The 12,641-nt window shown below is 37.4% G+C and overlaps 1 protein-coding gene across 1 annotated transcript in view; it reads right to left on the bottom strand.

Moving 5' to 3' along the window:
* Positions 1–11,958, bottom strand: part of gpn1 (GPN-loop GTPase 1) — a 42,992-nt gene extending 31,034 nt beyond the window's left edge. Inside the window, exons 1-7 of the mRNA XM_028797221.2 lie at positions 11,675–11,958; positions 10,878–10,971; positions 6,152–6,191; positions 5,574–5,640; positions 5,311–5,348; positions 3,764–3,842; positions 71–165 (exon numbers count right to left, since the gene is read on the bottom strand). Of these exons, the coding sequence (XP_028653054.1) occupies positions 71–165; positions 3,764–3,842; positions 5,311–5,348; positions 5,574–5,640; positions 6,152–6,191; positions 10,878–10,971; positions 11,675–11,854 (593 nt within the window). The 5' untranslated portion in view covers positions 11,855–11,958. The remainder of the gene's footprint in view (positions 1–70; positions 166–3,763; positions 3,843–5,310; positions 5,349–5,573; positions 5,641–6,151; positions 6,192–10,877; positions 10,972–11,674) is intronic.
* Positions 11,959–12,641: the final 683 nt, after the last annotated feature.

Here is a 12,641-nt window from a genome sequence, read left to right as displayed (position 1 = left end):
TAATAATAAAACAAAAAATCTATAACATGACAACATTTAATGTAGTTATGCAGTAATTTTTAGTACTCACCTGCAGGCATACAGCATGTTTGACATAAAGGTGACAGGACTGGTGCTACGAGAGGTATCCATTACATAGATTACTACACAAGGAAATGTGGATGCCTATAGTAGTGGGGGAAAAAAAATCAAAATTGTTTCGCCATATTTAGATTTGTATATTAAAAACCAAACACTCAGCGAACCAGTAAGAAAAAGGCTAAGGAAAGTGACGAGATGTACTTTCATTAAAAATATTTATTATATATATATATATATATATATATATATATATATATATATATATATATATATATATATATATATACACACACATACATACACAGTACTGTGCAAAAGTTTTAGGCAGGTGTGAAAAAAATGCTGTAAACAAAGAATGCTTTCAAAAATGGAAGTGTTAATCATTTATTTTCATCAATCAACAAAATGCAGTGAATGAACAAAAGAGAAATCTAAATCAAACCAATATTTGGTGTGACCACCCTTTGCCCTCAAAACAGCATCAATTCTTCTAGGTACACTTGCACACAGTTTTTGAAGGAACTCGGCTGGTAGGTTGTTCCAAACATCTTGGAGAACTAACCACAGATCTTCTGTGGATGTAGGCTTCCTCACATCCTTCTGTCTCTTCATGTAATCCCAGACACACTCGATGATGTTGAGATCAGGGCTCTGTGGGGGCCATACCATCACTTCCAGGACTTCTTGTTCTTCTTTACACTGAAGATAGTTCTTAATGACTTTGGCTGTATGTTTGGGGTCGTTGTCCTGCTGCAGAATAAATTTGGGGCCAATCATACACCTCCCTGATGGTATTGCATGATGGATAAGTATCTGCCTGTATTTCTCAGCATTGAGAACACCATTAATCCTGATCAAATCTCCAAATCCATTTGCACAAATGCAGCCCCAAACGTTCAAGGAACCTCCACCATGCTTCACTGTTGCCTGCAGACACTCATTATTATACTGCTCTTCAGCCCTTCGACAAACAAACTGCCTTCTGCTACAGCCAAATATTTCAAATTTTGACTCATCAGTCCAGAGCACCTGCTGCCATTTTTCTGCACCTCAGTTCCTATGTTTTCGTGCATACTTGAGTATGGTTTTTTGGCTGCAACTCTTCCATGAAGACCACTTCTGGCCAGACTTCTCCGGACAGTAGATGGGGGTACCTGGGTCCCACTGGTTTCTGCCAGTTCTGAGCTGATGGCACTGCTGGACATCTTCCAATTCTGAAGGGTAATAAGCTTGATGTGTCTTTCATCTGCTGCACTAAGTTTCCTTGGCTGACCACTGCGTCTACAATCCTCAACGTTGCCCGTTTCTTTGTGCTTCTTCAAAAGAGCTTGAACAGCACATCTTGAAACCCCAGTCTGCTTTGAAATCTTTGTCTGGGAGAGACCTTGCTGATGCAGTATATCTACATTGTGTCTTGTTGCTGTGCTCAATCCTGCCATGACATGAAACTGTCTTCCACAACCTCACCTTGGTGGCAGAGTTTGGCTGTTCCTCACCCAGTTTTAAGCCTCCTACACAGCTGTTTCTGTTTCAGTTAATGACTGTGTTTCAACCTACGTGTGACATTGATGATCATTAGCACCTGTTTGGTATAATTGGTTAATCAAATACCTGACTATAATCCTACAAAATCCCTGACTTTGTGCAAGTGTACCTATAAGAATTGATGCTGGTTTGAAGGCAAAATGTAGTAACACCAAATATTGATTTGATTTAGATTTTTCTTTTGTTTGCTCACTTTGTTTATTGTTATCAATTTACAAAATGCAATCATTATTTATATTTCTGAAAGCGTTCTGTTTACAGCAATTTTTCACACCTGCCTAAAACTTTTGCACAGTACTGTGCGTGTGTATATATATTATACACACACATACATTTATAAATCTACACATACTTAGTCATCCATATGAGTACAAAAACTGTGAGGATGGACAGGGCAAGATCCAGAGCAAAAGTAAAATAAGGTGGAAAGGATTCAAAACTGGCCGGCCCTCATAACTGTGGACTGTTTGATTTCTTTAAAATAAACTGAATGAACTTTTATATTTCATAGCAAGTCACAGTAAGCTCAGGTGCTGTGGCATTTTCTGTACATCAGTGAAATAGCTTAAACGTTTTATTTCTAATGTTGGATAGGTTTCATTTGAAAGAAAAAAAAAACAAACAGAGGGAGTTGAAAAGGTGAGGGGACTGAAGATTTATGCAAATGAGTAACAGTAAAAAGTGAACACATAAGTAAAATGTGTTATCCAGACATTGAAATACTGACACAAATGAAGTTGCATCATCCTGATTAATATTTACAAAACTCAAACTACCTACAACTGAACACCAGCAAAACCAAGGAGCGGGTGGTGGATTTTAGAAGGACCAGGCCCCTCATGGACCCCGTGATCATCAAAGGTGACTGTGTGCAGACCTATAAATACCTGGGAGTGCAGCTGGATGATAAATTAAACTGGACTGCCAATACTGATGCTCTGTGCAAGAGAGGACAGAGCCAACTATACTTCCTTAGAAGGCTGGCGTCCTTCAATATCTGCAATAAGATGCTGCAGATGTTCTATCAGATGATTGTGGCAAGCGCCCTCTTCTACACGGTGGTGTGCTGCGGAGGCAGCATAAAGAAGAGGGACGCGTCACGCCTGGACAAATTGGTGAGGAAGGCAGGCTCTATTGTAGGCACAGAGCTGGACAGTTTGACATCAGTGGCAGAGCGACAGGCGCTGAGCAGGCTCCTGTCAATCATGGAGAATCCACTGCATCCACTAAACAATATCCTCTCCAGACAGAGGAGCAGCTAGAGCGACAGACTGCTGTCACTGCCCTGCTCCACTGACAGACTGAGGAGATTGTTCCTCCCCCACACTATGCAACTCTTCAATTCCACCCGGGGGGGTAAACGTTAACATTATACAAAGTTACTGTCTGTTATACTTGCATTTTTATCACTCTTTAATTTAATATTGTTTTTTTTATCAATATGCTGCAGCTGGAGTATGTGAATTTCCCCTTGGGATTAATAAAGTATCTATCTATCTATCTATCTAAATCTCGGCAACAGAAACAATTCATTCTGCTGCCAACACTCTAATTAATGAATCATTCTGACCCTAGAATGCTGGTGACTCAACCAGGGGAACGTCTGAATGAACAAATGTCTATTAGCATATTCCATTTGTGGAGAAAACACACTGAACCTGCTATATTCAAACGTTACTGCCTTTAAAATGTACAAGTAAACCTATGGCACAACTGGGCATGTGGGACAATGTTACCGCCACCTACAAGCCTGTTACTGACAGCAGCAACTGTCTTATTAGCGAAGCCAGAAGTTCTTATATATTTGGAGAGATATTTTTTTTTTTTTTTTTTTTAAAGAATGTTCACATTTTGTTTGAGCTTCTACAACATTCACCTGTCTCTCCCAAATTTGTCAAATCATTTGATTTTTATATTCAAGGATTGGACTGTTTAAACAGGGGTCTTATGGGGGGGGTGGGGGTGCTTGGAAGGGTAATATTGGACTTTCCAGAACTTCATTGCCTCAATTATGAGGAGGCGGAGAAGTACAAATTGACCTAATTTCATTGCCTGGCTCAGTTTATTACAATGTAAAATGTTTGTAAAAGAAAAGAAAAACATTAAAGTACTGGGAGGAATGGAAGGGCAAACTTACAAGCGCATCTGTAATTATTGTTCCAGATGCAGACCACGTGAACACTTCAATTTGTCCTGGAGTGTCTATTAGCACATATCTGTGAAAAGAAAGATAAAATAAAAGAAAACAAAACAAGCCATACATAAAATAAACCTAAACAACAGTGTGTGCAATCTGGCAACAGAGTAAAAATAAAATATTTAGAGCAAAACAGGATTTGCAAGAATGTGAGAAAACTTTTGACTGAAACAGTTTTTTAATGTACTTTAAAATCATCTCTTTATAAATATCGATGTCTAAAGTAACTTTATTTGCTTTACTTGATTTTTCCACAAATTTACATTTTGTACCACATTACTGTGCTTGGATAAGCTGAAATTATTCAGTTCTGCTGTTAGTCTTTAATTCATCTCATTACCTACAGCTTGTCAAGTAGATTAGTAGCATCTGTTTATTAGCTCTGTTTTGCCCTTCTCACAATATACAGAGCCAAAGGGGTTATTAGATCTGGCTAAATGAGTACATATACAGGTTGAATCCACACACTAATGACTTGTATTCCAGACAGCATGCTTTACAGACCAACTACCTATTATTTGTCTTTCTAGTCATTTTTCACACTATCCGAACGAAGACAGCAAGAACTAGAACTAACCTGGACAAGCTGTTTTTTGTTTTTAATATTGTAGGGTGTACTTTCTAGGTTAAGCTTCCATGCTGCAAAACAATACTCAATGTTTACTTCCTTGTGATGGGCTGGCACACTTTCCAGAGCATTTCTCTGCCTTTCATCCAATGCTGCCAAGACAGACTCCAGACAATGACTGCATGGTATACTGGTACTGGAAAAGTACCAAAAACCCAAATATTAAAAGGGTACAGTATCAGTTTTTTGGGTTTTTCAGTAATAGTAGTAAACATCAGCTTTCCTCTCAATCCCAACCAACAACATTCACAATCACTGTTGTGGAAAAACGTTAATTTCTTAAGAGTTCACTAAACAAAAGTTGGCGGGGACTCCTCCCCCTTGCTTTGATGCAATGTGGACTTCAAAGATGACCCCCCCCCCCCCTTTACTTTGACTTCACAGGAATAACTGCTTCTATGAGATTGAGATATTACAGCCATCAAGAGCGAAGTGGTGCGTAGTTTTGGTGTATTAGACAAGTGAGCAATTGTGTAGTGCTCTAGTGAACCGTTTTGGTACCAGTATGGAGGTCTGAAAGCTGGTATTGATACAGAAGTAAAAATACTGGTATCCAACACTACTTCAGCCACCTCATGACCATATGTGTAAGGGCATTAATAATAAAGAAAAATAAATCCTTCTATAGGGTATCAGACAGCTCAAGGGCATCTGTTAATTGTCCCAGTTTGCATAATATCTAAACTTTCCTTCGCTATGTTGTCAACATATAGAACACATTTAACATATGTGCAATATTCCAGCCAGAAAAAACTCCTTCATCCAATGTTATGTCGATGGAAATAAAGCTGATACGGACAACACAGAAAAAAACAAAATAACACTGCAGAAAAACAGGACAGGGGAAAAAGTTACCTACTTGCAATCACTCTGTTTTTTTTCAACAAACTTAATCACCTGCATAACAAAATAAAAAGTTAAGACAATAAAAAAATGTTACATTCATAAAAAACATTTTTGTGATCAAAATTTTATTTGAAGGAAAATACAATGGCATAATAAACATATCTAGTGAGAAACAATTAACACTTAAATAAAGAGTACCCAACTCCTAAAAATGCATCCCCACCCCCCCCAACCCAAATAGCTTTAAAAAAAATGTAAACATTAAGCAAGAACTACCTGGTCAAATCTAGTTGCAAAAAGATTTAGTGATGTCACAATTCCCCCGTTGGGTCCAAGACCATATCTATATTAAAGAGTCAAGTTGCTAAATAGAACAAAATACATCTTTAAAATGACTGCTCAAGAGAATGCACAATGTTCAAACTAGGATCTTCTGATCACACATCTAACAAAAATTGTCACTAAACTGTAGGGACCTTGTCCTCTCCTTGTTAAAATAGTTTTTTGCAAAAACAGTAGTGAGAAGACTTTAGGGACCTCCAAAGCTAGACTTCAAGCTTCATATCTATCAACAAATTTCTAATTCAATATGGCACTGCAGGAAAAAGAAAACACATGAACGTATTAATTCCTTACTAGAAATTACATAGCAACATAATAAATGAATGAGACAGAGTATCTGGTATGTATCTGAGGGGGCAACAACTCTTAAAACAACTAAAGATAACTAATATATGAACTATAGTAGTGTTACTTAGATCAGTAAAGCAGTCATTGTAGATAAGAATCTTTCAGCAGAACACATAACAACAATATAATTAATACAAAAATCAAAATTACTAATAAAAGGATACTGCTTCATTACTTCTTTATAATTCACTGTGTCTCGTATATCTGGAAAAAAAAAATCCTAAAGTGATCACTCACATTCTAATTTAAGATTATTGGAATAAAAACATGTTTTCTCTCTCTAACCTCAGTATTATACATTTTGAGAATAAGTTTAATTTCTGAATCAATTTTTACAACTACTATATGCTGATAATATTGCAGTGGTGTTTCTTTTCTTGAATATTTTTAAATTTAAACACATAATTCTTTTAATGTTTTAATAATGACTTCTTCCAGGGTTGGTATGGGTTTTTTATTAGTATTCTGTTTTTTCTCTCACATTCTAAAGGCATACATGTTGTGTTAAAAGGCAATACTACAAAAATAACCCAGTATTAGTGAGTATGGGACTGCACACTATAATGGACGCACCCTTGGCAGAGTTAGTTTCCACCATATGCAAGTGTTGCACAGTGCTAATGGCTCAAGTCCACGTGACCATTAACATGTTAGAAAATGACTGGGTGACAGATTTGTTTAGATATCAGGGTTTGGATGTCTCGACCACAGTCCAGGACCTAACAGCTCAAACTTACCACCACGTCTTTATGGATACTAAAAATTCAACTTCCTCCTGGTCACATCTTTCTTTCATTAAAGGTTTACAAGCCAGGCTTTTAATTATAAAGATGCATGTCCTTATCCGACTTAATTTTGTAAATACCCTGATTTATCTACCTTCCCTACCAGATCTCTGTCCTCATTTTTATAGAACACCACTGATTAACTCGAGGTTGGATATAGCGGTCACTTTTCCAGACTTAGAATGAAACATAGTAACAGAAATTATTCATTCTCTTATTAACACTATAATGAAAAATCCCTGCAGTTATAATATGTAGGGACTTCAATCATGTGACTTTGGAAGAAAGTTAAACTTACAAGTGTTTATGTCAAGTTGCCTTAAGGAAACAAGCTGGGCCTTCTGTATTCAGATGTGAAAGATGCCTTTAAGTGTAAACTTGAGGCACCTCTTGGCATATTTGACCGCAATCCGATCCATCATACTCCAAACTACAAGCTTGTTATTAGATGGCAACCTGTTACCACCAGGATTGTGAGGAAATGAAGCTTGGAAGCTGAAATGGGTCTGAATGACTGCTTCCAAAAGACAAACTGGGAAATGATGTGCAAGTCATATTGGGATTAAATTGAGGGACTCAACCACTGCATCACAGCTTTCTAAACACCAAGACCTGGATTACTAAGGAACTTTAACGTCTCCAGAATGAGTAGAGTATTCCAATTTGTTGGAATGCCTGTATAGCAAGTGCTGAAGAAAAAGTTTAGTGAAGGAAAGGAAGCTTACAAAGCTAAAATAGAAAATAAACTCACTCAAAATAACAAAGAGTGTTTGAAATGGACTGGATCTAATTACTTAATTTAAGCAATACAAGACTCAGGTGCTAGAAGGGAATGTGGAGAAGGCTAATAGCCCTGAACCAATTTTTTTTTTTTGTTATTTTCCCTCTTTCCAACATCACCATCCCCGGACTGCATCAACAACTACTACCATTTCAACTGGTATGGCCAGTGAGAACTCCACCTTCAATCATCAGTTTATGGATGGTTTATAGATGTGGTGAGAGAGGACATGCAGGTGATCGGTGTAACAGAGCAAGATGCAGAGGACAGGAACAGATGGAAAAAGATGAACCGCTGTGGCAACCCCTAATGGGTGCAGCCGAAATAAGAAGAATAAGAAGATGGGCTGTCCATAACTGATGACTAAGTATGGAGACAGCTGATGAGCCTACACACAAGAACACCCATGGGACCACATGAAGTCAGTGCCCAAGGTCTTAAGACCTCTGTTACCTGTTCAGTCTGTCATTGAGGCTGCAAAAAGGGTTGCTGCTGTGGAAAAATCCTACATTGTTCCAGCTCCTAAGAAGGCGGATACCCCTGTAATGACTACAGACCAGTGGCAATAAAGTTCAACATTATGAAGACATCTGAGAGGCTGATCCTTAACTATTTTAGACCTCTAGTTAAAGATGTCTGCGGTGGGTTGGCACCCTGCCCATGATTGGTTCCTGCCTTGTGCCCTGTGTTGGCTGGGATTGGCTCCAGTAGACCCCCGTGACCCTGTGTTCGGATTCAGCGGGTTGGAAAATGGATGGATGGATAGTTAAAGATGTCCTAGATTCATAGCAGTTTGCCTATCCGACAAAGACTGGGGTAGAAGATGAATTATTTACAGTATCTGCTCCACAAGGCTTACTCTCACCACAACAAAGCTGGCAGCACTGCAAGGATTATGTACTTTGATTTCTCTAGTGCCTTCAATACAATTCAGCCATCTCTGTTAAGGGGTAGGTGCAGTGTTATGCAGGTGGACAAGCCTATGATGTCCTGGATAAAGGACGATCTACTTGTCAAACTGCAGTTTGTGAGACTCAAGGACTGTGTCTGATATAAGTGTGTGGATGGATGGATAGATAGATAGATACTTTATTAATCCCAAGGGGAAATTCACATACTCCAGCAGCACCTTACTGATACAAAAAAACAATATTAAAGATTGATAATAATGCAGGTAAAAAAAAAAAACAGACGATAACTTTATATAATGTTAACGTTTACCCCCCCAGGCGGAATTGAAGAATCGCATAGTTTGGGGGAGTAACGATTTTCTCAGTCTGTCAGTGGAGCAGGACAGTGACAGCAGTCTGTTGCTGAAGCTGCTCCTCTGTCTAGAGATGACACCGTTTAGTGGATGCAGTGGATTTTCCATAATTGACAGGAGCCTGCTGAGTGCCCGTCGCTCTGCCTGGGGCACAATAAGAAACAGTCCTGTCTCCTTTTCTGTTCACTCTGTACACCTCAGGCTAAAAGTATAATAGAAGATCATGTTATTTGCAGACATTCTCTGTTGATTCTGCACTAATATGGTGTGTGTTGACAAGGGGGATGTGCAACAGTACAGGAGTCAGGTGGAGAACTTCTGTTTCTTGGTACAGAAAGAACTGTCAGCAACAGATCATCAGCAAAACCAAGGAGTTTGTGTTATTAACTTTCACTGCATCAAAGAGTGTCTATTTTGGTCACTATTCAAAAAGTGGTATGGTGCCCTGCTACAAGTCCATGGTGGTCCACATCATTCACAGACTGGAATGGTCTCGTGCCTCAGAGGAACTATATAAGAAATGACGAACAGACTTCCTTTTTCTTAGATGTGGGTACTGGCATCCTTTACATGTTCTAAAACTCTGATGGCCAGTGCAGTTTTCTAAATTGTGGTTTGCTGGACTGTTAACATTACTTAAAGAGAGGCCCACAGAATCAACAAACCAAGTAAAAAAATGCAGGCTCGATTATTGGACATTCTTTTATGTCCTGAAGGTCATAGTGATGGACAGAATGAACATAAGACCGAGTTCCATGACGAACAATGCTGCACATCCTCTCTCTGACACACTAACACGGAGTACTTTCAGTCAACAAATTATTCAGCATAAGTGTATCAAAAACTCTACTTGGGCTCCTTCATACCTAAGGAAATTTTATAATACCTCACTATGACTGTGACTGCTCTTTTCATTTTTAGGAAGTAATAAGTTTTCTTTCTTTTTAGTCATTCTGGTGTATATTTTAGAGAAGATTTCTTGTTAGTCATAATTTAATAATATTTATTTATTAAACTTTTATAAAATACCAAAATTCTCCATGGAGACAAAGTGCAATCTATCTATGACACACAAGTCAAATTATGTAAAATACATGAATCAAATCAAATCATCAGTTTTCAATTTTGCTCTTGGTTGATATATCAATGCATACACATCAAATAAACTAACACAATAATCTGAATTATTATTTTGTGCACTGTCAAAGGTAATAATTCTTCTTTGTACTAACCTTGAGCATATGTACTTGTAATAACACATGTTACTAGTTGTAGTGTGATTGCTTATTTTCTTGTATCTGTGTAAAAATGTCCGAAGTTTTCTACTTTCCTGCTGCAAACATATTTTTCTCTGGGTTAATCAAGTCTACCTAACCTAGCAATATAAGAACATTGTGTAAACTTAGGTCTCTTGTGTTTTTATAGTTGTGGTCCCTACTGCATTAACCATGGGTTGCCTTCAATTTTCTCAGTACTGTGATGTGTGCAAGGCAGGAACTAGAGTAACAGCTTGTTGCAGGACACTCATGCACTCACCAACCTTGCCAATTCAGAGTTACCAATTAAATTAAGATACTTTTTCAGATGTTAGGTAAAGGAAAAATACCCAGAGAAAAATCAAATTAAATAAGTCCCATGATGTAATCAGACCTCTGGAATGTAATATAGCAGTGCTTCCCACTGCTCTAAAAAGTAATAGCAGCATTACTTTGTTATTCTGTTCTTTGCATACCCACTAAATTACCACCCTGTAAACAACCTTGTTTATAAATTCACCAACACACCAGTGTTCATTGTAGGTTATTTAATCCTGTAAAGCTCTTTATACTTAAGTTCACAAAAACAGTTCTGATTTGATTTGATATTAAAAGATTAAAAACAAATTTTCTGTAACACCTCTGTACAAACTGTCAGACAAGACACTAGTTATACACCTAGGCTAAATAAAAATAAAAGTGACAGGGAGAAAAACATGTTAAAATATCATTAGGAAAAATCACTAAGAAATAATAATAAAGTAATAGGTATGCTTTATTAAATGCACAAAAGTGTTAACTTACCAATATTTGCTGGAAAAGGAACCTCATGTACAGCTGGATCCAAGTTAATAACGTAAGGGGGGGACTTTCTGCTATGTAGGTAAGCTGTCAGCCTCTGTGAGGAAAGAAACGTTTAATGATAATTAAAAATAAAACAAAATACAGAACAATCATAAATGTGTTAGTCATCCCAACGCCTCTTACATTTATCATACGAGTTTTATTGATAGAATCATGGAGATTCCAGGTCAGTCTCTCATTTTCTGACCCAATCAGTCCTCAACATTGTCTCGGGGGATGTGCCGGAGCCTATTTCAGCTAACATAGGGCGCAAGGCAGGAACAAACCCTAGACAGGGCATGGGATTTAAGGTGTCATTCTCAATTAGCTTTTAAATGTCTCTTCTGATGATGTTAGCAAAACTAAGCAAGGTGTTAAATTCAACTCTTCCTTGGTTTACACATAAATGACTTAAAATTGCTTTAAGTTAATCAGTTAAAAATGGTTTAACAAATGCACATTTTATAACGTCGAACGACAGATACGTATGATGTTACACACTTTAAATAAAGTATACACAGATACTTCATAACGGTTATTTTATGAACTATGCAGCGATTGTGTGTAAACCTGCTTCATTCCTTTACTGAGAAATGAAGCAAATCTTAATTTTATATAGCGCCTTACACGGATAACATCACTTTGTCGTACAAAGTTCAGTGCTTTCATACAATGTGCTATTGCCACCTGCAGTATGTAGGAATGAAAAAAGCATAATTAAGGAAATAGCAGTATGACAACATAAAAAAAAAGTTTACCTGTACGAACGTAGTTTTGCCAGATCCTGCCATGCCTAGAACAATTAAACATACTGGCTTGCGTTTATCTCCAGATTCCCCAACAGGAATTTCAACTTTAGTTCCACTTTCTTGTCCAGTGTCTTTAATTTCTTTTTGTCGATTCGCCATATCAACATCTGAAGAAATAGCAGCAGCCATGGTACTTCTTTACTCACGCTTATATTCGCCGGAAAGGAAATGACCATAAATATCAATATTAGAGGCTAGATCGACCAGCCTGATGCGCAGAAATCCAATATGGCTGCCAGATCTCGGCCTTTTACGGAAAATATCGGGTATTTCCGGATTACGACCGTATCTGATCCCTTCAAATTCAGGTAAGAAAGTGCTGTAGAACACTGCATACGACCTTTTCATATATGTCGTGTTCAGTCAACTTTGCTTATGATTAATTAAATTATGCAGCATATCGGATCTGAAATATTAGCTTTTTTTTCTAACAAATTTACAGCCACTAGACTGGTCTCGGTAAAAGGACTGAAATGCTTACAGCACTTATGTCTAGAATAGAAGGAAAGGTTTTTGTAAAGCAGTATGTCAGATAGTTTTGTCAGTTTATTGAAAACAAAAACAATAAATTATTTTTCACAACCATACATAACCTGCAGTAGTTACAGAAAAGATACGTTTAGATATTTTTTCCACTATATAAAGGTATAGGGATTACCAGGAACCATATCCAATCTATGCAAATATTTTGTTCTCTGATAAGAAAAATACCCAAGAAAATGTCAATAATTTTCAGTAAAACTCCATCATACTGTATATGGCAAAGCATGCACATTTATTAGATGTACTGTACATTACTCGGTAGAAAAGGTATTAGAGAAATCTACTTAAAAGCCATCATACATGATCATTTTTATGCAGCTACCTTACATTAAAACAACTCTGTGAGTTCATTTTTCGGTGAATATGTTTCATT

Source organism: Erpetoichthys calabaricus, chromosome 3 (genome assembly GCF_900747795.2).
Source record: "Erpetoichthys calabaricus chromosome 3, fErpCal1.3, whole genome shotgun sequence".
NCBI lineage: Eukaryota > Metazoa > Chordata > Cladistia > Polypteriformes > Polypteridae > Erpetoichthys > Erpetoichthys calabaricus.
The sequence above is the reverse complement of the archived record's forward strand: the minus strand, read 5'-3'. Positions and strand labels throughout refer to the sequence as shown.